The 25,519-nt window shown below is 48.9% G+C and overlaps 2 protein-coding genes across 26 annotated transcripts in view; one reads left to right on the top strand and one right to left on the bottom strand.

The window, feature by feature from the left end:
• The window catches only part of LOC135909148 (uncharacterized), a 758,332-nt gene that overhangs the window by 301,904 nt on the left and 430,909 nt on the right, over positions 1-25,519 (top strand). The gene's annotated exons all lie outside the window — the stretch shown is intronic.
• LOC135909168 (putative nuclease HARBI1) lies at positions 10,617-12,967 on the bottom strand. Its single transcript, XM_065440999.2, has 3 exons — positions 12,377-12,967; positions 11,606-11,820; positions 10,617-11,188 (listed from the first exon to the last, which is right to left on the bottom strand). Exons 1-3 carry the CDS (start codon positions 12,965-12,967, stop codon positions 10,867-10,869), a joined length of 1,128 nt encoding a protein of 375 aa, XP_065297071.1. The 3' UTR covers positions 10,617-10,866.

The raw sequence follows: 25,519 nt of genomic DNA, 5'->3' as shown, positions 1-25,519 counted from the left end.
ACGGAGATCCCGACTTCAGTGCGCTGAATTTTTCCGGCTGCAAATGGATGCTGTGACCTACGTACCCATGTCTCTTTTTCCACCTCTTTGCGATCGCCGATATGCTATGTAACCACTCTGTGACGTTCTCCTGACTCGACAAATAGCCCTTCCCAACGCTGTTATCACAGTTCCCTGCAATCGTGCATGGCTCCTTCTCCTGAATTACGGGACGTCTCCGGAAGTTATTCCTCACGTTGTCCCAGTCGCACTGCTGCACCCATTGAATGACTTCGCGTATTGTGCGTTAACACCTGAGCTACCGTCTGACTCCGCTAAATTTTTGGCACCACCCATCTCTGCTCAAGAGAAGGTTGCCAAAATGATAGCTCCAGACCCACGTCATGCCTGGGCCTACGCACTCCACCGTGTCTTTATGTTCTACCACGATCTTCGGCAACCGTCCGCTAGGTCGCACTAACGTTATCAGCCATTGGATCCACACCAGCAACGCTCGTCCTGACCACAGACGGCCTTTTCTCGCGTCAACAGCCGAATGCCAGGTTATAGAAACAGATGTGAATAAAATGCTCTCCAAAGACATTGTTGAGCCCTCCTGCAACCCATGGGCCTCACTCGTCGTCCTGTGAAAGAAAAGAGCAATACCTGGAGGTTATACGTAGATTTTCACCATCTCAAGAAGGTCACATAAAATGACGTCTATCTTCTTTCACATATTGATGATGCACTGGATTGCTTACACAGTGCCAGTTATTTCTCTTCGATTGATTTACGTTCGGTCTACTGGCAAATTGTTGTCGATGAAACAGATCGCGATAAGACTGTATTTGTCACGCCAGATGACACCTACCAATTCGAAGTCCAGCCTTTCAGACTATTTTATGCTACTGCTACGTATTAACATTGGATGGACTCTCTTCTACGTGGTTTTAAATGGTCGACATGCCTATGTTAACTTGATGACGTAATCATTTTTCTCATACGTTCGAGAGCCATCTCCATCAACTCTCGAGCATTCCGGACGTTTTTTGACGGGCCGGCCTACAGCTCAATCCTGCCATCTGCCCTGTCGGCTGTCATCAAATACGAGTACTCGGACAGTTGATCGTGGCTACCGGTATCCAGCCTGAGCTTGACCAAATACCTGCTGTCAGCATATTTCCACTTCCTCGTTCGTACGCAGATGTCAGAAGTTTCGTTGGGCTGGGCGCATAATTCTGATGCTTCCTTAAGGACTTTGCCGACATCGCTTGTACTCTTACCGATCTCCTCAAAAAGCATATTAGCTCCTGTTGGGGGTGTGAACAAACTGAGGCATTTTCAGATCGTACGCCTCACCTTATAAATCCACCCATTCTGGGCAATTTTGATCCTTCTGCCTACACGGAAGTTCGCACTGATGCAAGGGGCCATGGCATTGGCGCCATTTTGTCCCAACATCAACTGGGCGCAAATCAGGGAATCGCTTAGAGCCGCCTTCTCTAAGCCTCAGAGTGGAATTATTCAATAACCGAACATGAGTCCCTCGTTCTTGCTTGGGCCATTGCTAAGTTCCGCCCTTACCTGTAGGCCGCCCTTTTTCTGTCCTCACAGATCACCACGGTTTATGTAGGTTGTCCTCACTCAAGGACCCCACTGGCCATCTTTGACGCTGGGCTTTACGTTTATAAGAGTACACCTCCGTGCGCTATAAATCTGGGCGGCTGCATCAGGATGCCGACTGCCTCTCCCGCTATCTCGTGGCGACTCGGGGCCAAAGAACTTGAAGCAGATGTCTGTGTTTTGTCGATTGCCGACTTCCACAACGCCCTCATCGAACAACGCCACGACCCATATTTGGGACCTTTTATCGAGCGCCTAACCTTGCAAACGCACGACCGTTCCCTCCGCCTGTTCCTCCCAATAGACGACCGGCACAGCATGACCCCCGATGGCGCTGAACTGCCGTTTGCTGGTCCCCAGCATCCACGCAGTAACTTTCTCGCGCAGTTACACGAGGCACCCAAGGCCGGCAATTTGGGTGTATCCTGCATTTAAGATCGCGTTCGCAGACGCTTCTTCTGGCCTGGGCGCTAGCGCTCAGTTCAACGCTACGTCGCGCCTTGCGAGCTCGGTGTAAGAAGCCTACTTTGCTTCCCGCTGGGTTCCTTCAGCCTACAAACATGCCAAGTGGAAATTTTCACCGTGAGGGCTAGGACTTCTTTGGCCCCTTTGCAGTGTTATCCTCCGGTAAGAAGTGGGTTACCGTCGCGACGGACTATACCAGGCGCTATGCCGCTGCACGAGCGCTTCCAACTACCTGTGCAATTGACGCCACCGATTTCCTTTTTCACGAAATGATCCTGCCCCATGGCGATCCTCGTCAGCTACTGACTTATCGGGGCCCTTGCTTTCTTTCCAAAGTTGTCGACGACCATCTCCGCTCTTGCTCTACTCACATATTCACGCTAGCTTAAAATCCCGAGAAAAACGCACTTACTGAATGCCTCAATTGCACACTCACACACATGCTCTCCATGTACGTCTCCGATGACCACAGGGATTCTGACTTCACTTTGGTGTTTGTTACAATTGCCTAAAATTCATCATGCAACCATGTTCCTGGCTACTCTCCCTTTTCTCGGCTGTATGTCCGCGACCCGCTTCTGCCTCAACTCTCCGCTGCCTCCCGATGCCAACATCGATCAGTAGTATCGCTCTTCCCTTTGGTTTCGAGCTACACAGTCTCCCTGTATATGTATCCCCGGTAAATATTCGTCGCCATAATAATATAGTCGATGTCTTGGCTTGAATGACACTAATTGCTTACGCTGAAACTTATTAGCGTTATGTATCAATAGCTGCTCTAACTAATCAAGTACAGCTGTGGTTGTAGACGAACTATGAGAATGATTCGCACGTCAGATGTCACTGACTACTAGTGGAAGAGGGTTGAACCATGTTGGCATGGCAGTGGTTCTGCCATTCGCCTACAAGAACAAACTACATAGAAATCTCAGCCAACAGCCACGGACGCCTCCACGAAGTATTCAGGGTGCCATTGCACAGAAGCACCTTAGAAGTAGCGAAGTTACCCCAAGGTGACGGTGACTGACGATACCGCGAACTCCGAGCCAACAGCCACGCGTGCCTCAATGAGAGATTCGATTCGGGGACGCCGTTCCGATTGCGTGGTGCACCTCAGCGAGAGATTATTTTTTTTCTTTACAACATGGCAAGGGAGGTGCATGGCACATTGCAAGTGCACCTGAGATGTAGCAAAATTACCTTGGGTGTCGGTGAATGGCGGCATCCCTTACTTTGAGGGAACGGCTACGCACGCCTTAGCGAGAGATGATATTTTTTCTTTACCAGGCGGGCTTTCATATTACACAGGAATATCACAGCGTAGGAACACCTCAGGTATGCTGTTGGCAGGCAACACCGCCCTTTCGGAGCGTGTTGTCACCTGCCAACACCATGACTCACGCCTCGCCAATGTAGTCGGGGAGGAGGACCTCAGGGTAGTGAAATTGCCCTCAGGCGTTTGGTGACGGGCGACATCTTGCATTCCGACTCAACAGCCACGCACACCTGTTCGAGGAAGCAGGGGTGGCAGAGGGCAAGATAACTTTACCGACAACAAAATAACCCGCAAGTGTCGGTGACTGGTGATCATGTAGTTAATGCTTGCGACAACCTTGCGTCCATGTAATATGGTTTCCTGGAAGTGTGTTTTGCTACCTTTATTTTTCGCTGTCGTTGCTATTCGTCTTCCGTAGTTCACACCACCCTATAGTTGAATTATTAAAAAAAAAAAACAGTTTCGCCCGAAAGGCGGAACATCGATTGCGATACCACGTTAGTAGACACCTATACTATGTAAGGAAAGTAGTTTTATCAGCCGTATACGTTGGAAAAATTCCCTTGCTACTTGAATTAACAAGCATGCTGTCAGCGCGCGCAGACAAACCTGAACACACCAAACTCAACGACTGCGGATACTCGCAGTGAAGACACTGGCGTGAGGATGCACGGAAGCAGCAGCGAGGGAAACGACGATTGTGCTGTTTATCGGTTGAACGCAAACTGAGCGGTGAGAACACAGCACGCACTAAGGTATGAGCCTTCTGCAGATCGCTTGAAAAATAGGGCGCGCGCGGCCGTGCACGGCCGCGCAATGTAGATAGTTGCTGCTGGAATATAACGCCGCCCCCCCCTCCCCCCTCTCCCTGCCGTGCTGCCTCCTTGCTTTCCTCCCTTTCGCGGGCGAGATTTATCCGCAATAGCCAGTTCCTCTTGCGCGCGGTCGCGAAATACGCAGCGTCTGCAGCACAACCCCGTGCAATGAGGCCACGTTAAAGATACCCTGCTGGTCAAACTTACACCAGAGTCCTTCACTACGGCGTGCCTCTTAATAAAACCCTGGTTTTGCCAGGTAAAATGCCAGAATTCAATTAGGTTCACACAACATAGCGGAAGTTCCGGTACTCACTCGCTAAGCGCAAGAGTCAGGAACGTGAGAGCCGCAAGCTTAAACAGCTTTCTGAGCAAAGCCCGATGTCTCATTTCAGAGTGTGTATTCCGACTAGCTTACTTGGCACTTCAGTGTCGATAGATAATAGAGCAATTCCTTTTATTCGTTCTTAGTGCATAAGTTGCTTCACGAAATCACTTTAGGATTGTTTTTCAAAGGTGAACCACATTAAAAATAAGCATCTTTTTGTCTAGAATGTCTTTCGGTACACATAGGTTGCTGCTCGGTAGAAAGGCTCCCACGATAGTTCTTTGGTGGTCTATCAAAGTCAAACAAGGTAAATGATCACTCGTAATCTAGCGTAATCAAGAACTTGCCCTAATGTGTAGGTCGGTTGAGAAGTGCTCATATCTGTATGAAAGTGTGTTGAGAAAGTCGATTCTAATTATTAAATTACATCAGCAGTACACAGGAGCCGTTAAATCATGTCTGGGCGCCTGGCACGAAGATACAGGTCGTAGTCCCTCTACAGCTCCAGGAGTGCGATAGGTTGCACTTGTAATTAATGCGAGAGGCCCCAAGTGGTCGGGATGTTTAAGTTCTGGGGGTGCTGGATGATGGGAGGCTGTGATTTTACGTTTACGTTTTTTGAAAGGGAGGACCAAGCCACCCGGCATTAAAAGGTAGGGACCCACACTTTTCTTTCTCTCTCCTACAATTTTATTAATGCTCGAAGGAGGCCATAACGCAGGTAGAATAAGCAGAGCATGTGTGGGCTACTAAAGCCACACTAAAATCTCGTTGGATGAGCTTTCGTGGTGTGGTATCCGACGATTTAACTTATTCGGAGGTCTGTTGGATAGAGCAGTCAGCATTTTACTCTTCCCTCCTTTCTTTCTACTTTCGCGTGTTCTAGCCATTCCTACCCCGTGTACTCGCCTTTATATTTCTGTTTTGTTACCTTTCCTTATTAGGATTGGCTCATGCCTAACGTTGTGCCTTTCCTTTTGCTCTGAGTATATTGCTTTCGCTTTTCGCGAGATTCAACTGCGTCTTGGCACCCAGTCAGCCCACGCGGAGAACTGCCGTGCAGGTGCCCTTCCCTTACGCTCTCCCTACCGTTTCCCTTATTTGTTTTAATAGTTTCTTTCTTATTCCCATGGCTCTGAGGCGAGGACTTCATAAACCATGGGCCTTAGCATTACAGTTGGCTGCTCCTTTTTTCAATCTGCCCCTTCATGGTAACATTCCCTCCCACCTAGGTATCACCGTGCCCTCTCATCTCCCCAAGCAGGCGAGTGCAGGCGCCCTGGGGCATATTCATGCCTGATTAATTCCTCGACATGCTTCGCTCTCCTGCAGCAGCTGTCACGCCACACTGCGTGCAGCCTTAGCGGGAAAAAATTATCCTTCCTTGAAGCTCCAGCCGAAGCGCGAGCGGGCGCGTATCCTCGGCGGAGAGGTGGACGGCAACGGGATACGAAGGAATGCTGGGATCGCAATTTGAGAAAAGCCTGTGAGCGATGTGCACCCCGATCTTTACTACAGGGTTTCACGCACAACGCCACCGAGGGTTAGGAATGCGAAGGGTTAGCACGGAGCCATTTACCGAAAGGTGTGGCACCAATGAGCCAAGACAATTCGCATTGAGCTACGTTCTGAACCAGCATTGAAAGCAGTGATGAAACGAATGTAAAGTCGGCCGCTTCGCCTTTGTTTGAATTGGTCGCTGTGCGATTGCTTTCAGGGTAAGAATTTTGATCCGGTTATCCTCCAGTGAAATGTACCTGTTATACTAGCTTTCCTGCTATATGTTGCTATGTAGGCTATCGCGGGTCATTTTATGATTTTCTGCGTTGGAACAGAAGAAAATTAAGATTAAGTATTTTGCTTTAACCCTTTGAGGGTCGATTTTTTTTGCCATATGCGACCACCCAGGGTCGATTTTTTTATTGCACATTTAAATTCTTCAGAGGGATCTATTTCGAAAAAAATTTACTGTAATTTTTCTAGGGTGACTATAAAGTGAGAAAAAAATGATTTCCATTGGCATATATGTACTGTCTATTCATGAAAAACAACAAAAAATAGCAAGTAAAGTTAAAAGAATTTTAAAACAATTGGCGCATTGTTATATACAATGTCCACACGAGAAAAATACACAAGAAGAATGCGCACACGAAAATTTTTCGCAAATCTCGAATGTTCCTCTTGCACTAATATTTCTTCAGCGTGTGGTAGTCCTTGAAGCATGGCTCCATACAGAGCGGTTTGTTGCACTCAGCGCACATGTACCTTGTCTCCTTGCGATATTTTTGCTGTTGAGTGGTGTTGGCGCCTACGTGGCACCTCCTCTGGGTACTGCTTCCCTGAGCAGCCGTGGGAGGCAACTTCAGAATAAAGTGCCAAAAAAGGAAACGCATGCACGGCGGCATCCTTCGTATGCGGGCCCCTGTGAGCAACAAACGAGCGAGTAACAGGTGGTCACCCTTTGAGTGACAAGAACGAGGTAGCTATCAGTGTTGCGGGCGCAAGAAGCCGAAACAGCGTGCGGAACAAAACAGAAACTAACCGCCGCGCGCCCGCGAGGGCGCCAATGCGCGAGCGGTAGCAGACGCTCCGGAGCAAAAAAAGAGCTATACAACGAAAACCGAAAGAAAGAGACGCGAGAAAAAAATTCCATGTATTCCCACATAGTAGCAGCACATGCCAGGCAAGAAAAAGTTAGGAAATTAGCGCGCGTTTTAAACGTACAGACGGCGCCGTAAATATACGGCATCAACCATTTTCGGACCTGTTCGCGGCGCCGTATATTTACGGCTTCGACCGTCAAAAGGTTAACACTGGCTCAGAAAGGCCATAAAAAACGATAAAACAGGCTGCACGCGAAGCGCCTACTCGCAACTAGGCTTAATTCATATACAACATGACACCACAATGAAAGAAAGATTCTATGCACATGAATAAAAAAGAATGCATGTCGCAACTTACCCCCGTATTCAGAAATGCGCCTTAACTTGAAGCTGCGCCTTGACTTGAACAAGTCCTGCTCAAGACTACACCCGACTTGAACACGCTGAAGGGAGCGATCACGTTTCATAAACGTTCTCGCTGCCTTCCTTCGTCAAGTCAAGCCCAAGTTACGCCGCGGTGTGTCTGGGAGCGAGGTTACCAGATTGAATGACAGTAATAATATCTCATATATCTGTAGAACCGACGATTTCCTGAAAGGTTAAGCTAGGTGCCCGTGTGCAGACAGGCATTGGCAGAAAAAGAAATAAATAAAAGAAAACCGCACGAAAACAGCCATAACCATCCAAGCCGATCCACTGCCGCTCGACGGTCACTTTCAAAATGGCGTCGGAGGAGACGACAGCACCGTGTGGCTCGAGAAAACCGGCACCGCGCTTCACATCCGAGGAGAAGTCGCTTCTTTTGAGCTTAGTCAACAATCACAAAAAAGTTCTGGAATGCAAAAAGACGGACGTGGCTTCACTGAGCGCGAAAACTGCGGCGTGGAAGAAGCTCGCTGTGGAGTATAACGCACAGCATGGTGTCACGCCTCGCGACCCCAAGCAGCTGAAGAAATGTTGGGGAAACATGAAGCAGAAATGGAAAGAGGAGAATTCTGAAGAAAAAAGAAAAATTCACAAGATGGGTAAGTGATCTTTTATTGATGATGGAACGTAGAAGACTAGCACCATTGTGTAGGTCATTGGAATTGTGTTGTCAAACTGCGTGTCTGTGTTGTCGACGGTATATTGGCTTCGGTGATTGCATGCTTGCCGAGACTCGCGTCATTGACTGCGAAAACAACGACACACCGCTACGTATAAGTGACACGAACAGTGCATCGTACTGTATGTTCGTGTTATTTATGTCTCCGCGTTTCGACGTTATCACGAAAATTAACATTGCCACTTTTTCGCGCGTTTGTACTGCACTGCTTACACGTGTGCTTCGTGTAGAGTTGAGATTTGCAGCTGGCCGAAATGGTGCACGGTACAAAAGCTTTTTCCTCAAAGTGATGAACGTGATGCGCAAGTACTTCTCGCATGGTGCATATGCTGGAACACATGATGGGAGTCACATGGGGCGTAGGGTAACACACGAGCAGACATAGCTTAGGTTTGCTAAACGCAGACATTAGGCTAGAAGTAGTAGAATGAGCATATTATGCTCATTCTACTGATTCTACTGCTCTCAAATGTAACCTTTTTTTAATTGTACCCCGACACAATTGTATGCTGGCAAAAACAGCTTAGCAGTAGCTTGACACGCTCAGGGTACTTTATTTCAGTATGATGAGATACACATAAGCTCCAGTTCACAAAATTTGGCACTGAATCACATTTTGTAACTCCTGAAATGCCCTATTACTATAACAGCCTGCCTACTTGTATGTAGGTGCATAGCAGTTTGCTGCACCCTTTTCCGGTGAGACTCAGAACAGCCTCAATGAGCATTGTGTATTGCATCCACAATACAGCAGTGACATTTTATGCAATACCACATGGTCTTCTAAACATACGCTGAAAGTCAGTGCGGGTAACAAAAATACATGTACTAGGAAAATATTAACACATTTATACAAATATTAGAGAACATGAAATGTGGCACAATGTAATAATGTAATATACCTTGCATGCAATACTGGAAAGGATGTGAGTAAAAAAGTGGGTCACAGCAGTTTCAGCAACCTGCTTGAAATCAAATATGTTGAACATTTTTATTCAATGTGCATTGTGTACGGGCCCACTCAAAGCATTTCATAAATGTACTTCATAGAATGTTACAACTGTTGCGCATTTCTTTAGGAGGAGGACCTGCTGTAGCAGGCATGACACCACTGTCGGCGTTGGTTGGGGCTGTGGCAGGCCACATGGCCACCAGAATACCGAATGAAGAAGACTCGGATGGCGCAGTCTACCTCCCCCCAGTAGACAGTGAGCCTGTTGTTCGGCTACTGCAGCCCATGATGACAGGAGAAGTGGAAGCAACTTATGACTATTATGGTATAGTACTATTTCATGAAACACATTCCAAAGTTTTTGTGGCATGAAACTTGAAGGCAATCTGCTGTGAGCAATGTGGGAGGAACCACTTCCCAGTTTATCGTGTTTTCTGAGGCTTTGATGCTGTATACGTGTCTGTGCAATTGGTACCTTCAGCCTGTTGGTTGTACAGTGCAGAGAAGCTACATATGTCTTTAGAAGGCATTTAGGCTTTTTTGAAACCCTCAGCTGAATATGTCGAAAGCAATTTGTTGTGGCATTTACATTCGGTGATGCAAAGTGTGCTGCATAATGAGTATAATTTTGAACTAATGATCATTTCAGAGGAGCACAGGAGCCCTGGTGATCTGCAAAACGACCAATCAATGGTTAATGACTTGAACGCCACAAGTTCACCCATTGTGGATGACAGTGCAGCTGCGCCAGAGTTTGACTCAAACAAGGAGAATGAGCCAGAACTAGCCAGAGAAGCTACAAGCCAGAGGCCACCCAGAAGCAGGATGGCACTCCTGGAGAAAACTTTGGCTTCTGAAAATGAAGTCAGGATTGCTTTGCTCAGGGAGGAGCACAAGTTGAGAATGCATCTCATGCAAGAAGAGCATGCAGACAACATGAAAAAAAAAATGAAGAGCATAAGCTGAAAATAGAAATATTGAATCTTCAAAAGCAAGTTGAGCTTGCAAAATTGAATGCTCTAAATAAAAGCTGCATGACACCCTGAGGCTGCGTGTCTAATCAGTAACTGAGTTTTTAACACACATGGTCTTTTTACATTTCGTCTGTCTGTAGTGCCATACAGACGCCACATGACACAAAGAAGAACCCTGAACCCATTACCTCAGTGTTTCTGAATAATAGGGGTGTGTGAACAGTGAATTTTCAGACTGAATCGAATGGAAATCGTGCAGAATCAAATAGGGGTGTGTGAATATTCGAAACCTTTTGAATATTTCAAAACATCAACTGCGCCCAATTAAACAAAATTGGAGCAAAAGCACGGCAAGTTTTTACCCCTCCGGCATAGTATAGACATAAAACATGAGAACTCGCGTAGTGGAACAGGCAACGTCGCTTCGGTAGCCACACATTACAGGCTATACAGTGACCATTCGCACACTCTAAAGAGTTTTGCACATACAAAGAAACTAATGGTCTGCTCCTGATGCTCTGTTTGTGCTTTTAATAAACACTTCCTAATGTGCTATGTAATGACAGAACCTTTCTGACTATACTAGGATGTGAGCATTGTTTTATATTAATGCTGCTAATGCCTCTTCATTATTCCAAAACTAGTCGATTTGATTCTGCATGATTTCCATTCGATTCAGTCTCAAAATTCACTGTTCACACACCCCTATTATTCAGAAACACTGAGGTGGATTTCAAACAACAATTTTAGGAGAAACTTCTCTGTATAAGAAGCTGCCGTGCACGCATGCCAGGTAGATTGTCCCGCACACCATTAACACTTGGCAGGTGCTCTTGGCAAGTATTTCTTCCTGTACGTCTGCATCGGCTGGTGGGAACATGGAGACCGAGTGGCTCGGGTTCTCTTCGTAGGAGGGCCACGTTGTGCAGGGCAGCGCAAGCCGTTATTATGCGAGCTGCATTACGAGGCTTGTGCTGCAGCTTCATGTCCAAACATGGAAAGCGCCTTTTCCACACTCCAAAGGCCCTTTCTATGGAGTTGCGGGTCTTGATATGTGCCTTGTTGTACCTGATAGAATGACAATACAATGCAATTAGTTTTTGAATACACACTGTATATTATATTGTTCCAAAGCTTTTATTCTGTGTAGTTAGCACAGATCTACATTGAATGGTTACAAATACATTCCGAATCCTGCAAACGATGTAGCACCTTCCTAGATTTGCATTCGTGCTGCCCAGTCATATTTCATTACCGACAATTATATTGAACAGTACTGTAACAATCTCGCACTATATAGGCGACACCATCTGTGTGCTCTTGGTGCAGCAACAAACAACAGAGGTACATGTTGCTTATGCATTACAGCTACTCGCTTTAATACACCTCAGGTGTATTGCATAGCTTTACAAAAACAAAGTATGTTATTATGGAAAGAGGTGTTACCTATCATGTACACCCCTGAAAGGATTAGGCATTACTTGCCTGCCTTCTGGTGAGTTGACTGGACCTGGCTCAGCAAGGGGGGTCATCAAGAAAGGAGAGCAGGCATAGCCCATGTCCCCAAGCAGCAGACCAGGCACACGATGCTGTTCGTACAGAACTCGTACTCTAGAAATGTCGAATATGCGACTGTCATGGGCAGACCCCGGCCAGCTCGCTACAACGTTGAAGAATTGCAGCATTGGTCCGGCAACCGCCTGCAAAAAAAAAAACGAGAGTATGAGTGCAGGAACGGCATGTTGCGTTGCAACAACTGTAAGTACATTTTACTTCTCAGCAAAACGGAAGACAAAAATCTGAAAACAACTGAAGGCTATCTCGCAGAAATTTTCAACTAACTAAACATTTCATGCGGCCCACAATTTGCCGCCCTGTTTTTGCCACGGCACATGTAAATACGGAATTTGTTGCACAGCTTGTAGTGGTCACGATGGACAGAAGTGTGATAGCCCATTTCTTACGTTGTGAAATAAAACTATGTGCGCGCGCACATCATATCAGTTGCTTCGTGATCAGCAAGCGAAGCTCGTCCTTGCCGCAGCGCTACAGTTGAGACCACACATCCAACTAAATAAACGATTAAAAAAAGCGGCACTCGTACCGTCTCCGTCAAATATAGTGTGTGAATGAATATGACGCGCGTAACAGAAAATAGCATGCGAGAATTGTAATATGGCTTTTACCGCTGCTTCTACGTTTCTGCAAAACTAATCGCTTACGTACGATCCCTACACATGGTGAGAAAGGGCTTACCTGAACGTTAATAGAAAACACTCCTTTGCGGTTGCGGTAGACTTCTGCGTCATCGCCTCCGGGACTCTTTATGCGCACATGTGTGCCGTCGATGCAGCCCGTCACCCCGGGAAAGTGGGCGATCTCGTAGAAATCTCGCATCACACCTGACAGCTGTGAGGCATCCGGGAAGCGGACGACTGCTCGGAACAGGTGCCTTGCAAGAAGGCGCGTCACTCGTTTCACCGTGCGGCACACCGTGGGCTGGGACACACTGACCAAGTCGCCGCTCACAATTTGAAAGGTTCCGGCACCGTAAAATCTCAGTGCCACAAGCAGCTGCTGCATGGGTGTCAGCGGCAATCCTCGGTTGTCGCCGCTCGCTTCAAGTGGCACAAAGGCGAGCAGCTCGCGAACTGTTTGCTTCGTGAAGCGATAGCGCGTGATAAACTCCTCGTCGTCGTACACCTCCATCGGGTTCAATCTGTCGCGCATCCGTGGCCGTGGCACAGTTTGCATGTAAAATGCATCAGCGAAGACGACATCACATGCTCTACAAGCAAATTCGTACGCGCTGATTCTTCTAGCAACGTCGCTCCTATAAGCCGCCATGGCTCCTCAAGCCCACTTCAAGGTAGCGCTGGCCCTGTCTTGAAGTTGTCGCGTACTTGATCAAGTGAAGTCCGCCGCGAGGAGGCGCTTCAAGTCAAGGGAGGTTTATGATGCGCGTTGGCGCCGACTTGAGGCGGCCGCAAGTCAAGTTCGAGTCAAGGCGCATTTCTGAATACGGGGGTTAGTGACCCCATGCCCTCCCTCAACTCCACACACATGGAAGCATTGTGTGCGCACATAATACGCTGTTGTGCTCGAATAAAACTTGGCTTCCAGTCAGCGCTTGGCCTGTCACCTTCTTCGTTTTAATGTCTATTCTGTCTTTTTTTTTGTAATTAAAGGACCCTAATACATGCTCGGGCTAAATATCGCGGTGGTTCATGACAGGTCCAGCGAAGTGCCGACTTTATGGCTTCTGAATGGGTGCTTCGTCACAGTAGTGTGATTAGCAATAAACTGGCTGACAGGCATGTAAAATCGGCAGTTTATATCTTTGATAATATGCCTATTGCCTAATCGCGACCTGACACTAACTCACTCATGATGGTACTCATGAAATACCGCCTGAAGATAGGCAGAACTTATGTTTACAATATTCATAGGGATATGCATTGACTAATACGGAAAATCATGTTTGGCCGCAAAGGGTACGTGGAGCCAAGTACATTGCCAGTGCTACATTCGGCTGAGTGTTTTTGTCGCTCGCTGCTACGTGCACCTCTTCGTCCAGTCAAATAGCCCACAGTGGGAACACTGTAAGGCACGTGAAATGCTGCAAGAGATATTATTATGAGATTGTCCAGCATATATGCAAGACCAGCGGAGGTTGAACGATTTCCTAGTCAGCTTTAGCAGGCAATCACCACCGGATGGGGCTATTCTCGGCCCTTGGGCTGATTTTACAACTGCTAGGCGGGCAACGAAAGCTCTGTTGAAGTTTTTATATGAAACTAAACTAAACTAGCGGGCTTAGTAGGGCCGCTGTCTAATGTGCATAAGTATTCACTCCTCTTTTGTTCATCATCATTAATTCCTACAGGTTTACTCCCCTTCGCTCTTGCAGCGTAGCATTCAAGAGTACATAAGCTCAGCTAGTTAGTCTTTCTGTCCTTCTTGTAATTCAAATATCTGTCTGCTGCCTCGGCAATTTTCGCTGTTGCTACAAAATGCAATTATATTAACTCGCGGGCCTTTCCGTACTTTTGCAGCATAATTTCAGCGCACTCCTACGGTTTGACTGCGCGTCACGTGTTAGTCCGTGGTTACCATGCGAAACACATTTGAATGTTCAGAAGGCATGTGCTATAAACAGGAAATATATGCCAGACGCAGACAACAAACTCTTCTTGAGCATTCTATCAAAGATTAAGCTGTCTCCCTACAACAGAGATTCGTTGCAAATTTGGCTTGACCCGTTATAACAGCATTAGTGTAACTCGGAGCTCCGTAAGCTGGCTACACAGAGAATCACTTCTACGTGGAAGCTCTCACTGGAAAACAACATCACAACTCTGCAGAAATTTCCAACAACTCAAGACCAGTCATTGTGCGCAACTCAGCGCACAGCGACCAGCTCGTTTGGCCAGTAGACAGGTGGCGCCTGCGGAACGCTCAGCGACACCTGATATATTTAGAGGTTGGGCAGCGCTAGCAGAACCTCAGGCAAGCGATCATGCAGCAAGGACTTGGACTGCGATTAACGAGAAAGGACCCGAAGGTCGGGATCACGATAGCCCCTCGATGGGACACAAGGCTCCATTGTTACCCACTCTTCTTCGCGCAGCTGTACCTTCGCGAAGCTCGCCAGATTGAACATTCTCGTTACCCCCGCTTTTACATCAATTCTGTTTTTGCCACAGCTCCGACTTTATTTCTATTTTTCTTTTTTAAAGCGAACGCTTTACTGCCCGCGAACTTGCGATTTCGCCGTGGTGGTGCTCCGAGGAGGCACATGACCTCGCATCGTGTTCCTCGTCGTTGCGCTCGCCTCCGCTCGCTTCGCTAGCTGCGTCGCATGCCTGGTAACATGTCGGAGGATTGAAAAGGAGAGTTCGCGTGCGCCGCAACCACAGTTGAGGCGGCAGTATGGACGGCGACAATTCTGATAAGCAGGAGGAGGCCTGGAATCGACATCGGAACGAGATGAAGAGGAAACGAATCGATGAAGAGGAATCGAATCGCCCAGGAAACAGACGAACAGCGCGACGAACGACTGACTAAACGCCGCGACATAGCTAGACAACTAGACTAACCTGGACTTACAATCAAGATTAACCAAGGCTAACCATGCTATGCCTTAGCTTTTGCTACGTATATCCCGGAATAGCCGAGCTTAACCACGCTCAATTTTGTTTTGTTCTTCCGAGTTTTGTGTTCGCCTTCTAGCGTTGGATTGCTATGTATCTCGGTGTTGCCTCCCTATTCGTCATACGCTTACAGAATCGAGCTGACATGCTCGATATTGTGAGGTTCGATCCTACTATCGGTCGCATGAATTTTATTTTTGAGAAGAGAAATGAAACAGTAACCTACCCAGCTACGGCAAAGTGCATGGGGAGAACCAAAGAATGTTCTGCATGTATATGACATATGGGTAGTGACATCGCACGCTGCCAATAGGAAACTCCAGGTCTTCATAGTATGCTCTTTAAGAAAAGAAGTTTACTGCCCGCGGGTTTCGAGTGAACAATTAGGCATGCGCAAGAACAGGTTAACTATTTAGGAATTTGATGCGGCAGCTCTTAACGGCAATCATGGCGTAACACAGTGAACAAACTGCAGAGCTTCTCCGGCCATGACGTGTCAACAGCTCGAGCGAATGGCAAACAAGGATTACAAGACTTTCGCTAGTTATATGCGGTCCATGTCAATAGGTTCGTAGAACGCGTAAGCAATAACATGACTTAGACAATCATCCCACGGAGATTTCTGTCAATTCTTACAGGAGCATTTCTTAGCCTCTTCTTGCAATTTGCAAGTATCTGTCTAAACGTTTTCTACAGTCTATACGCACACTGCCAACCAACGCTGTGCTTCAACAAAATATACAAATTATGCCCCAAGATATGTACGTAGTAATTAAGTATAAAAATTGCAGTTGCGATAAGTGGTTTTCAACCAAGAACCGAAGCCCGTTGCTCTAACATTTCCATCATGAACGCATGTCTCAAAGTATGCAGTAAACCCCCTTACGAATTCCCCTCTTGCATATCAGCGCATTCAGTGAAGTGGCCCGTTAGCCTCTTCAAATATCAGCAATTTACTTACATAAAGGGAGAGCACGTATATTGCAACCCGGAATGAAAAAATTACCGACGATTACGTTACTTCCTAATGCGAAATTTGAGCGCAGCAAATGCGAGCCTTTGTTTGCGTTTGGCCTCGGCCTCGGCCGCGCGAACGGTAGAGTCTTCTCTGCGACGGCGATGAGCTTCTGCTTCAGCCTCGCTTACTGCTGGTTGCTCTCGACGGCGGCGATGAGCCTCCGCTTCGGCGGCGCGAACGGCAGGGTCTTCTCGGCGGCGGCGATGAGCTTCTGCTTCAGCCTCGCTTACTGCTGGTTGCTCTCGACGGCGGCGATGAGCCTCCGCTTCGGCGGCGCGAACTGCAAGGTCTTCTCGGCGGCGGCGATGAGCTTCTGCTTCAGCCTCGCTTACTGCTGGTTGCTCTCGACGGCGGCGATGAGCCTCCGCTTCGGCGGCGCGAACGGCAGGGTCTTCTCGGCGGCGGCGCTTAGCCTCTCCTTCGGCGACGCGTACTCCTGGATCATCTCGACGGCGGCGACGGTAAGCTTCTGCTTCGGCGGCACGCACCTCTGGATTCTGACGGCGACGGCGCTGGGCCTCTGCTCTGGCAGCTCGTTTAGCAGCAGCAGCAGCAGCAGACGGAGGACTTCCATCGGTCGTCTCGCTCATGGCTCAGAAAGAACTGGCAGATAATTTCGCAGTGGCGAACGGCAGCGGCAATTTCGGCTCGGGCGGTGCACATATACAGATCCGCCGCCACCGATCTGGCTCTCTGATTGCCACCGCACAGGGCGAACGGCAGCGGCAATTTCGGCTCGGGCGGTGCACATATACAGATCCGCCGCCACCGATCTGGCTCTCTGATTGCCACCGCACAGGGGTTGCATTGGAGGAGGAGCGAAGAAAGGAATTAAGTTCGAGCCGGCGCTTTGACAACCGGAGACTCGCAGGAAGAGGGGGCGGCGTGTACACCCAGCGGCAAACGATGGGGGCAGAAGCGCGCGCAGCAAGCGGACAACACGATAAAGGGAGGAGGGAAGAGATAGCAGCGACTGACTGATGCCGCTGACGCCGATAGTGAGTCAACCCCAGCTGCGGAGTTGGTTTCAGGGACAACGCCGCCGATGCCGACACAAACAATATGATACCCTCACTTCCGCAGTGCTAAGAACCAGGTCTAGCCGTGGGAAGGTGGTCACGTATTCGTCGACGTGCCGGGGCCTACGTGAAATAACCGGCGCGTCGGCAACTGAAGAGCACCCTATCCGCCACACAAGAACAGGGGGGGGGGACCCTTTCCTCCTCTTTCTGCATGGCGGCGACGGTGTTCTATGCAGTCACGTTATCTTGACTCTCTAGCGGCGTCAGCGGCATCCAGCGGTATCAGTCGGTCGCTGCTAGCGCTGGGGGGATGAAAGGGGGGCGGAGCTGGTTACGAGGCCGACGACAACGCCGACGACGACGCGAAACCCAGGAATGGACGCCAAATAGCTGCGCTCTAAAAAAAATGTTACCGGGCCTGGTGGTCCTCGATATTTTCTGCGCGTTTCGCAGCACACTCTGACACTGTGCGAGGTTCATGAAAAATCGAACACGTCATGACTAGTGATTCATCACCACTTTCATGCCGGACAAAGTTTCCAGTTGCTGCGGCAATTTGCTACGTGCCAGTGCCACAACAGTGTAATCTCCGAATTGCAGATAATATGTGTTCTGTGACAAGGCAGCGTTCTACAACACCAGGGTACTCTTATACGCGTACATAAATTTTTGCTAGAATAGCAGCTTGGGCTTGTTGGTTTTCCATCCTGGCGTTAGCGCAAAACCTAGACGAGACACGAGACGAGAAGACGACACCACAACCACTGCGCTTGTGGTGTCGTCTTCTCGTCTCATGCCTCGTCTGCGTTTTGCGCTGTTACCACCAGGATAATTTTTTGGTCACGCGCATTCTTGATGGTCATTCTTTTGGTCACGCAAACCTTGATGTAGCCCCAAAAGTTGCCACGAAGAGGCGTAGCTCATTTAGAGGGCAATTCGTGATCTGAGTAGGGAGGCTGTCGTGGACTGGTATTCCACGGAACTAGGCAACCTTTACTGCTGCAATGCTGCAAGAGTGGTGCATACATGTAACTACCACTAGACGCACACTCACCAAAATTTCTAACTGCTAGAATAGTGTCAAGTATTTAAATAAGCAGGATGAATTTCTCTTTTATGCGAAGCATATTACGAGAGCTCAACCCAGCTCCTCAGGCGCGGCGGTGTCGCCTTCAATACCACGTGACACCGTGACGTCACGACAGAGGAGAAACGGGGCTCCAACTCGCGCCGTCGCTCGCGGCGTCGCGGTGGTATATAAGCAGCTGCGCTTGCCTCTGCTAGACACTCACGAGGTGAGATGCCTCCTGGAGACAAAGGTGCTCATTGGAATGAGAAGCGAAGGTTGCGGCGTGCTACAGAGACTGATTTTCTAGGTGGCTTTGGCTCAACTCTTGCAAGATGGGCTGGGTGGGAATCGAACCAGGGTCTCCGGAGTGTGAGACGGAGACGCTACCACTGAGCCACGAGTACGATGCTTCAAAGCGGTACAAAACGCCTCTAGTGAATGCGGTGTTGCCTTAGAAACGAGCTGTTTCTAAGGCTCAGGCGTGCGTCGCTTGCTCAGGCGCACAGTTCGTTGCCGTGCCGAACGCTGCGTTGCTCGACGCTCACCGCGTCCAATGCGGGGCGCGCAGTCGCTACGTCGTAGCCGATTGTCTTACACCCCTTGGCGGGTCGACGGGAACGCTGTCGCGTTCCACTCTTGAAGGCGAAGCAGAGTAACGCATGAGTTGTTTCTTCGTCTAGCCGAACCAAATATAGCCAAGCAACAGCAGTTCACCAGGCTAAACAGTGGTTCAACAACTAAAATAAAGGCTAGTATGCTTCGCATCCTGGGCTTAACCTTAGCTAAGCCACAGCCATTTTTGTTACCTATACTGCATGGATGCTATGTTAGGGAAGATTTTCATTCCACAATTACTTCCTCAGTTAAACTGGACGCGGTTCACTCATGTCTGGCGAACGTTTATAGTAAATACTAAATGCACCAGAATCCCGGTATTCAGCGTGCTTCCCACAGCTCAGCAGATTCTGAGGTAAGTGGTACCCGCCTGAATACACCGCTTCGCTTGCGGCTTTCCGCAGCACTGCAGTAGGAAACGTTGCAGAGCTAGCTGGTGTGCGATTGGTCTTTTCCCGGTGGACAACAGCCCCCAAACAATGCTGCCTCACATCGCGGCAACCTTAGGCAATACATCAAGGTGAAGTATTAGTAATAGGAAACGCTCAGCGGTGAATTTGCTGTAAATGCGAGAAAAATGCGTTAGTTCACATATCGTTAGCGTTAGCTCCAGCAGCACCAAAAAGATGGCTCATCACAAGGCCTGCCCGCACGAACAACACGTACGTTTTTGGTGTCGCCAACGACAGCGTGGTACAAAGTGGTTATCAAGCCTCGTGCTAGGTATGACATGTCCACTTGCACAACCGTAACATTCAAGCGGCCCTGGACGCCTGCCACGAGACCTCCTTATTTCTCAAGGTTTCGTTCCTCACAAACCTACCAATACGGTCTCACTATGGGTGTCTGGAATGGCACTAGTTTATAAGCTCGAAGAACTGGAACAGATACAAGTCTCAGAAGAATGTGTCCTTCCAGTCCAGGCGTCCCTCGCCAGTGGTACCGATTTAAGACGCTACGTGGTTAATGGCGTTGACCTTGACGATGAACCCGAGAGGTTCCTGCAGGAACTATGTGTCCCACACACAAGGTCATTGCTGCTCGCTACCTAGGCAGCGGTCGTACGTGTATAATCGCGCTTGGGGCCCTTATTCTCCACCGGAACATATCCTGTATTACGGCTGCGTACTGCGCCCGCGTCTGTTCAAGCCTTCCGTTGTGTACTGCTACGCTTGCTTTAGACAGGGACACATGAAGTCATCCCGCCCCTACCGTCCCAAGGACGACACCATTGAACCTGAACCATCAGCATTGTTTAGATGCGGCCTATGCCAAACAAACGATCATGACGTCACTTCCACATATCCTACGAAGTTGAAGACCCCTAAGAAGGCTCGACAACGCCATTCTCGATAGCCAGCAAGGACCCCTCGAAATCCATCAATGAAACAAGTTCCTGTGTACAACCGTTACGCCATTCTGGCCTGGCTGGAAGACGACGCTAGCCAGGTGACAATAGCAAGTACAGCGACAAGTGATGCTGCCACTCTTACATTTAGCGCAGCAGTTAGGTCATCCACTTCACGACCACAACGGGCATCGCAATCGACAGAAGACACGCCGCTTCCTTTCGCGAACGAAGAGTTCGAGATCGACGGTCACCTGGCCACCCTTGAAAAAGAAATTCAACGTCTCAAGGAGCGCCGTACAGTGCTCCGGCGTCGTCATGACGGAGCGTGGTCGTTGCATTCGTCGTCGACGCCTATTCCTGCTGATATGGCTAACCTGGCATTTATGTTGAAACCTCTTTCCCCCCAAGAACCCTTGCGCTTCATTGCGCAACAGCTCCAGCATCTCACCTCGGTTCTACTGGCCCATCTTAACCTATGATGGCTGCTCCGTCTTCAAGTGTGCCAGAAGGCATCTTACAGTGGAACTGCCGCGGTATCGCGGGGAAGGTCGGAGAGCTGCCTCAGCGTCTCAGATATGGGAACCTGCGGGTTTGGGCTCTATTACTTCAAGAATCCAATGGCCTGCCACCCATTTCAAGATTTGTGGCATACTCATCGCCTTCAATGTCGGACCGTAGGAGTGCTATGCCAGATGTCCCTCCAGGCTAAGGTTGCAGCGTATGTAAGATGCACTCTTCATCAGACCCGCGTTGATCTTTCACGGGGGTTGTCCTTCATGGCAAGAAGTCGTGACCGTATTGGTTCGTCTCCAACACACGGACGTTATTATCGTTTCGTACTGCGCCCACCCCCACAGCGGTCATGAGGCTCGGTTGTGTCTCACCCGATTGGCGGACCTACGAGACAAACATCCTGGTTGCCCCCATTAGGGTAGCAGGAGATTTTAACGCACCCCACATCACATGAGGATATGCCATTTCAAGTGCGCGTGGTACGTGTGTGCTGGACACACTTATGGACGTCCAATTCACTCTGCTTAATAATGTGTCATTGCCTACTCTTTGGCGTGACCACCCTCGCGCGCCGCTACACTCGCCGGACTTATCTTGGTGGCTAGGAAGGACGACCGTCTCGTAGTCATGTGAACCTGACTGGTAGCGACCGTCATCCGATTAACCTTGGCTTATCTTCGGGCGGAACAGGCCGCCTCCGCCGACTATGTCGAGTGGCGGACTTGGATGGATACAGGGCGGTCTCATAAATCGCTGTACCGAACTCCACATGGGGCTCGTCCCATTGTCTTAAGGCGGCGTTAGTTGAGGCAACACGTACGTCATGGGTTGATGAATCGCGAACTGCTCCAGATTTGCAACGTCTGCGTCACTGGGTGTCACACCGCCAAGCAGAACTTGCATCAGAACGTGACCGTGCATGAAATGCCCATCGGTTAGAGGCCCAACGCTGCTTAGACCGCTTAGAACGCAGCCGCTGGATGGACTGGTGCTCTTCTCTCGGACCTTCTTCGTCCAATGGCTCTATTTGGCGCACCTTCCGAGTAATGAAACGTGGCCGGCGCCTTTCAGAACCCGCAGCCTGCGCCCTGTTAGCATCGAGCCAGACACAAGCAGTGTTCGAAGAGACTGTCGCCTACACCTTTTTTCCTGCTTTGGACACAGCACCGCCTCCTTTCGTTGTTCAAAACTGCCTTCTCATGTACACAGGCACACCGCCTAGGCTCTTCGACATCGAGGGTATACAAGCTGTCTTCAGTTGGCAGAAGTTTTATCAGCAATAGACCTGTCGAAGCCATGCAAGGAACGCCATGCAGGACCGGATGGCTTACCGTATGAAATTTATAAAAACACCGAAGGCAAGGTTCTCGAAGTGCTGTTGGGGCCCATAAACGAAGCTTGGGCTGCAGGAACCATCCCCGATTCATGTCGGCACGCAGAAATCGTCCCTATATCCAAATCCAGAAAGCCCTAAGATAATATTGCTCATATGCGCCCAATAGCACTATGCTCAACGTTTGGCAAGCTGATGGAGCGTATGCATGCGACACGTATTAAATGTTGGCTCTAGCGGTACTCATGGTATCATCCTGGCCAAATCGGGTTCCATGCTGATCTAGGCGCAGATGATGGCTTAGCGTACCTTTCTTCTACGGTTCTCACCGGAGGCCGCTCCCGAAGAATTCGCACCATTCTGGCAATGAATATTCGTTGAGCGTATCACCATGGGAGTCACGAAGCAACTGTCGCAATTCTCCATTGGCTTCAGTTCCCTAGCCGTGTCTGCACATTCGTAGGAAGCCTTCCTGCGCGCTAACATGTTCTCCATTCGCCTGACGGGCCAAGCAGCAGGTCAGTTCGTCGCATATCGGGGTGTCCCACAAGGATCTGTGCTCGCACCAGTCCTTTTCAATATTGCTCTCCATCCACTAGCTTGGAAGCTAGCAACTATACATAACGCACAGTATATACGCACAGTACAGTACAGGATGGCACAAGACCTCTTTAGTACTTGCTCATCGTGAAACAAGACAGCGCAGGTGGCTATAAAAGTGCTCCGGCACTTGTGTTATAATGTACGGATTGCGAAGCTATGGCGCACCCATCACTTCGCACTCTACAATTAATGTTGCACGTGGTCTGGCGTTTTAGAATTACGCTACCTTACTGTTTTCTGTTCCATTCATCATTTCGATCCTTTTTCCTTAATTCAATTACTACTCCTGGGCAGATGTGGTTAATGAACGTTCGTTTCAGTAGGTTGTCTTGGTGGTTCATAAAGTACTCAGGTTCTTTTACTGTATTTCGTTTACCATAGCATTCGCCTGACCAACTGAGGCCATTAGCCGTATGGCGCGCCTCAAGATTACTTTTCTCCACAGGTGACAGCTTTCAAGGAGATACATTTAAGGTTTCTCCTTCCAGGTATCGAGCTGTCACGTTTAACCGGGCATACAGTAATGCTAACAAAAGGGTAAATAATTGTGGTGACGTGCGACAGTAGGTGAAGAGTTTCATATTTAAAATATCGAGGGCATCTTCGTGAGCTGAGCCATGAATACGCCCAGAAGGCTAGTCGTCGGGCACCTACCTCTAGGAAATCGTCTCTGCTCCTGCGGGAGAGCTCAGACAAGCACGGTGTTACTCTTGGGTCTGTGCGACCATGCAGCTGCTGGAGAGGGCACACTAATCTGCAGAGAGCTCATTGGAAGGGTGAATTTCAGTCATGCGATGTGAACGGCTGGACACAGTGCCGGTAGCTACGCAACGTCGGTTATAAGAAACTAAGCTCTGGCTGCCGCCTTTTGGCACAGTGTTGCCTTAATCTGTACGAGACGCGAGCGCGGTAATTGAATGAAGCTCTTTGTGCTCTTTTACACTGTAGGTAGCGCCACCAGTGGCTGCCACCCACACATACTTCCCTTGTCGGAACGAACAAGTACGCCATCGTAGCAGGGCAGTGGGCCCTACCCTAAGGCAACGCGGGGTGCGTGCAATTTCTTATATTTCTACATTCGATCTCTCGGGGCGCAATGCTCGTGTCTCCCCATAAGCAACCCAGGAAAACTTTTTGGAGAACCTTGATGTCCGTAGTTGGATAACGTGGTCTATATAACGAGCATTCTGTAGCGCTGCACGTGAAGTTCCTTGCGATACATGGTGGTGGTGTTACTACAGTTACTGTGACGGGCTTCAGACCTTACCGCGCTTGACAGGTGGCAGTCGGGTGAAGCAAATTCTGGGAACATTGCAAGGCTATATCCACCTGCAGCAACCAGCACTGCTCTTCTTGTTACATAGAATTTCCTCATGTAATGGATGGAAGGCTTTGATGTTGAAGCCTTTGAGTTTATATTGTTGCTCTATAGCTCACCAGAGGCCAGCGCTTTATTTGAGTAGATTTCGTCTCCGCTGCCCCACTTGTGTCTGAGCATGTTTCCATTGCTCTTCCTGTATTGTTCGTCGAGAAATGTTTAGGCACGTAGGTGAAATTATTCTTCAGGTATAACTTTTTATCACCAACTTCCAATGCGCAGTGCTGCTGTGGAGAGGAAAACCGATTCTTGATGACATCGACACCTTTAACTAGGCGGACAGGCAGCATTATCTGTCCACCGCTTGTATAACAGCACGCCATGTGCAACTCACCAGAAAGAAACAAAGTCGTCGTATTTCCAATTACGCATGTCCCTAGCCAGCCCTTCTAATTTTCCATTCACTTCAACGCGCCAATGCTTCTCATAAACTGGAAACAGCAAAAACATCCACAAGTAGCTCTACACCAAAAGAGCCGTTCATTGTCGTCGGCGCCTTTTAATGAACGTGTACACTGGCACCCATTCGTTTAGGGACGCAAGCTCCTACTCTTGCCTCTTCACAGCGGGAAGAGGAGATGAGCGATGACAAAAGTAAAATTACGTGTGAACGAGCGCGGCTTATCTGTACTCGGCTTTCCGACCTTGCCGCTGTGGAATATCAATCGATGAAGGGTGGTGGCAGTGAGGAGGGCCCCCATTTTCTGTCAACCACGCTAATGAACGTCTCGGAATAATCTCGTTGTGAAATGAAGGCAGGCCGGTTGCGCGCGAAGGTGAGGGTAGGGCAGCGGGTAATTTAGAGACACAGAGGGGAGACGCCGGGATTACTCTTGGGTGTACAAACATGCAGAAAGGCTGACATCTCGATTAATTGTTACACTTAATTGCTGCCGCCAGGAAAAGTTAAGCCAAGAGCCCTCTTGCCTATTCTTAATGGCGAGCGACCATTGTCGAGCGCTTTTAACTAGCGCTTTAAGAGCGCTTTTTAACTGATCCTTCCCTGCGGTCTTCCGAACGGCGCTTCACATTTCAGTGAAACATCGTCGCTCTAGATCCCTCCTTTTAACTTCGTCATAGAGGCATGCATGCTGAAAGAATGGCGGTGCCTTTCCACAGTTAGCTCCGCCTACTTTCGACCTCCATGTCTGTCTCGTGAGATGCCCAAATGTGTCTAAAAACACCCTCCATTTGCGGCAGAACGAATAATCCGTGTCGTATCTTTGGCCATTGGCACGGTTCCCTATCTCTACAGCGATACTGATGGCGAAGAACACTGCGCTAAAGGTGGTTTCGCGGCAGAGCGTCCTGCGCTGACATGAAACCTCACCTTGAAAAAAAAAA

Source organism: Dermacentor albipictus, chromosome 4 (genome assembly GCF_038994185.2).
Source record: "Dermacentor albipictus isolate Rhodes 1998 colony chromosome 4, USDA_Dalb.pri_finalv2, whole genome shotgun sequence".
Classification (NCBI taxonomy): Eukaryota; Metazoa; Arthropoda; class Arachnida; order Ixodida; family Ixodidae; genus Dermacentor; species Dermacentor albipictus.
This window is presented reverse-complemented; position numbering and strand designations above follow the sequence as displayed.